At 49.3% G+C, this 2,878-nt stretch overlaps 1 protein-coding gene across 1 annotated transcript in view; it reads right to left on the reverse strand.

Moving 5' to 3' along the window:
• The window catches only part of LOC106818559 (dystroglycan-like), a 4,195-nt gene extending 4,100 nt beyond the window's left edge, over nt 1–95 (reverse strand). Inside the window, exon 1 of the mRNA XM_014823258.1 lies at nt 87–95. Coding sequence (XP_014678744.1) covers nt 87–95 — 9 coding nt within the window. The remainder of the gene's footprint in view (nt 1–86) is intronic.
• Between the last annotated feature and the right edge of the window lie 2,783 nt (nt 96–2,878).

Genomic DNA, 2,878 nt, shown 5'->3' on the forward strand with positions numbered 1-2,878 from the left:
GAGAGAGAGAGAGAGAGAGAGAGAGAGAGAGAGAGAGAGGGAGAGAGAGAGAGAGAGACACACACACACACAGAGAGAGACCACACCTTTCCCATGGTCTGCCCTCAGGCCGTGGCTTCCGCGTCGTGGTTCCTCGTGGAACCGTGGTCGTGCTGCCCGGTCTCCTGTTGCTTGCTTCGTTTACTTGCTTCACCGGGTCTAATGCGATCGGACTCCAGGCATTAGGCCGTCAGCAAATACGGTTAGATGTTGTTCCGTCGTTGATTCGAGATGCCTAGAGCTGTAATTGCGATGTAACGGCAGGCGAACGTACCAGTTGGAAGCAGGCAGGTTGGTGGGCGGCGGGCTAGGATAGGACTCGGTTCCGTGGCATTTAGGTAGGGGTGGGTGCACGATTTCATGATATTTAGGTAGGGGTCGATTTCATGATAGTTAGGTAGGGGTGAGGGACGATTTAATGATACTTAGGTAAGGTTGGGGGACGATTTAATGATATTTAGGTCTAGTGCTACTGCTGTTGCTACTGCTACTGCTGCTACTGCTACTGCTACTATTGCTACTGCTGTTGCTACTACTACGATTGAATGATATTTAGGTAGGGCGGGGGCACGGTTTAATGATATTTAGGTAGGGTGGGGCACGATTTAATGATATTTAGGTAGGGGTGGGAGACGATTTAATGATATTTAGGTAGGGCAAGAGGCAACACCCCTACCTGAATATCATCAAGAGTACATAATAGGAGATTCTCTTCTAATAGATAATCTCCTATTATGTACTCTTGATATCATTTTAAAAATCGTGCCTGACCCCATACCTAAATATCATTGAATCGTCCCTTATCCCTACCTAAATATCATTAGATCGTCCCCCACTCCTACCTAAATATCATTAAATCGTGCCGCCACTCCTACCTAAATATCATTGAATCGTCCCTTACCCCTACCTAAATATCATTAAATCGTGCCCCACCGTACCTAAATATCATGAAGTCGACTCGTACGTGCGTACATACGCATACACCTCGCACAGACTAGATAGCATGCGCACTAATAACTACGTCATGTCTATCATGCGGAGTAGCAGAAACCGCAGCGAAGAATGGAATTGCCCTCTCCACCAAAGCTCTAGCTCTAGTCAAACGTTTCATTGCTACAACTCTCAACTGTATACCCACGAAGCCATCACAGTATTACATCGAAATGTAATTACATTTTACTACAGCCTATAAATATCAACAAACCATGACCGGTTGTAAATTGTCTATAGATTGTAGAGACACGCAAGCACGCATGCACACATACGCGCAAACACGCACGCACGCAGGCGCGCGCACGCACGCACACGCGCACGCACGCACGCACGCACACACAGACGCGCACACCTGTGCAACTCATTTATTGATCATTTTCAAACATTTTCAAATTATGAAATAGCATTAGGATAGATAAACGCCACCATCTCGGCTCCATTGTCTGTCTATTATATCATCAGAAGTGAATAATAATAGATTACCTCTATAAATATTCACTCCTGATATCATCTCTGGCTAGGCCACCACCTGCCAGATGTGTGATATCTGGATATTTTCCCCGTCATCTCCGCTGTAGCATTACCCTTCATTCGTCCTTACGGGAATGGGGTCGTATAGTAAATATTACTATGCACAGCGCAACGTAACATTACAAACACGCACACACACATCGACATACACAGCAAGCGCACGCACATACACACGTACGCGCGCACGCACGCACGCACGCACGCGCGCGCGCACACACACACACACATATCGACATACACAGCAAGCGCACGCACATACACACGTACGCGCGCACGCACGCACGCACGCGCACACACACACACACACACACACACACATGCACGCACGCACGCGCGTGGTTTTTAAGGGGTGGCCGAGTAATAAATGTATAAATCAGCTGCGCATATAATATCGGTATTTAATACTGCACATATAGTGAGTTTATCTCTTTTCACCCCACCCTTTCCTTCTCCGCTTCTCTCTCTCTCTCTCTCTCTCTCTCTCTCTCTCTCTCTCTCTCTCTCTCTCTCTCTCNACACACACACACAGAGGAAGAGAGAGACACACACAGAAAGGAGAGAGAGAGAGAGTTAGTGAGAGAGAGATATGCTCTGTTGTGGGAGTGGCAAGTCCATGCATCCCTCTAGATCCTCTAAGTGCTCCCTCAGTCACCACTACACACGCACAATCTACGCGGCATACATTTCTCATAAGAACACTTGTATCGTTCCATTCAGCTTCGGCCGATTCATCTCTGAAAGGATTTTCGACATGAATAAATCAAAGATCCCGACGTTTTCACGCGACGGCGCGGATTCGAGCGAGACCGACAGATTTGCCGACTCCTCAGCGCCCCCTAGCGTCTTGCAGCCTCCCCCTGGCGGTCTCAACGCACGTCGCACGTGCACACCAGCGCCCTCTACCGGTCAAAGGACTCCTCACCTCCCGCTGCCCCTCACTGACATCTCGCTAACCTCAATCAAACTATCATATACATCGGCGCCCTCTGGTGTTCCGCCGGCGGAGGCGGGGAGAGCGCCAACGCGTGAGCGACACACGGAAGCAGTCAGCAGGAAATTCGCTTCCCACTTTCTTCCGGCTGGCTTCCCCTGCCTCTTGGGTGGGATACTCACTACGTCCTGCGGCGATCAATCAATGAGAGATTGTTTGTCGATTGATCCGCTAGCCGATGCTGCTGCATTGACATACTAACGTACCCAGGCTTCTCTCTCGTTCCCAGGCTTCTCTCTCGTTCCCAGGTTTCTCTCTCGTTCCCAGGTTTCTCTCGCGTTCCCAGGCTTCTCTCTCGTTCCCAGGTTTCTCTCTCGTTTCCAG

Source organism: Priapulus caudatus, unplaced genomic scaffold (assembly GCF_000485595.1).
Source record: "Priapulus caudatus unplaced genomic scaffold, Priapulus_caudatus-5.0.1 Scaffold2329, whole genome shotgun sequence".
Taxonomy (NCBI): Eukaryota; Metazoa; Priapulida; class Priapulimorpha; order Priapulimorphida; family Priapulidae; genus Priapulus; species Priapulus caudatus.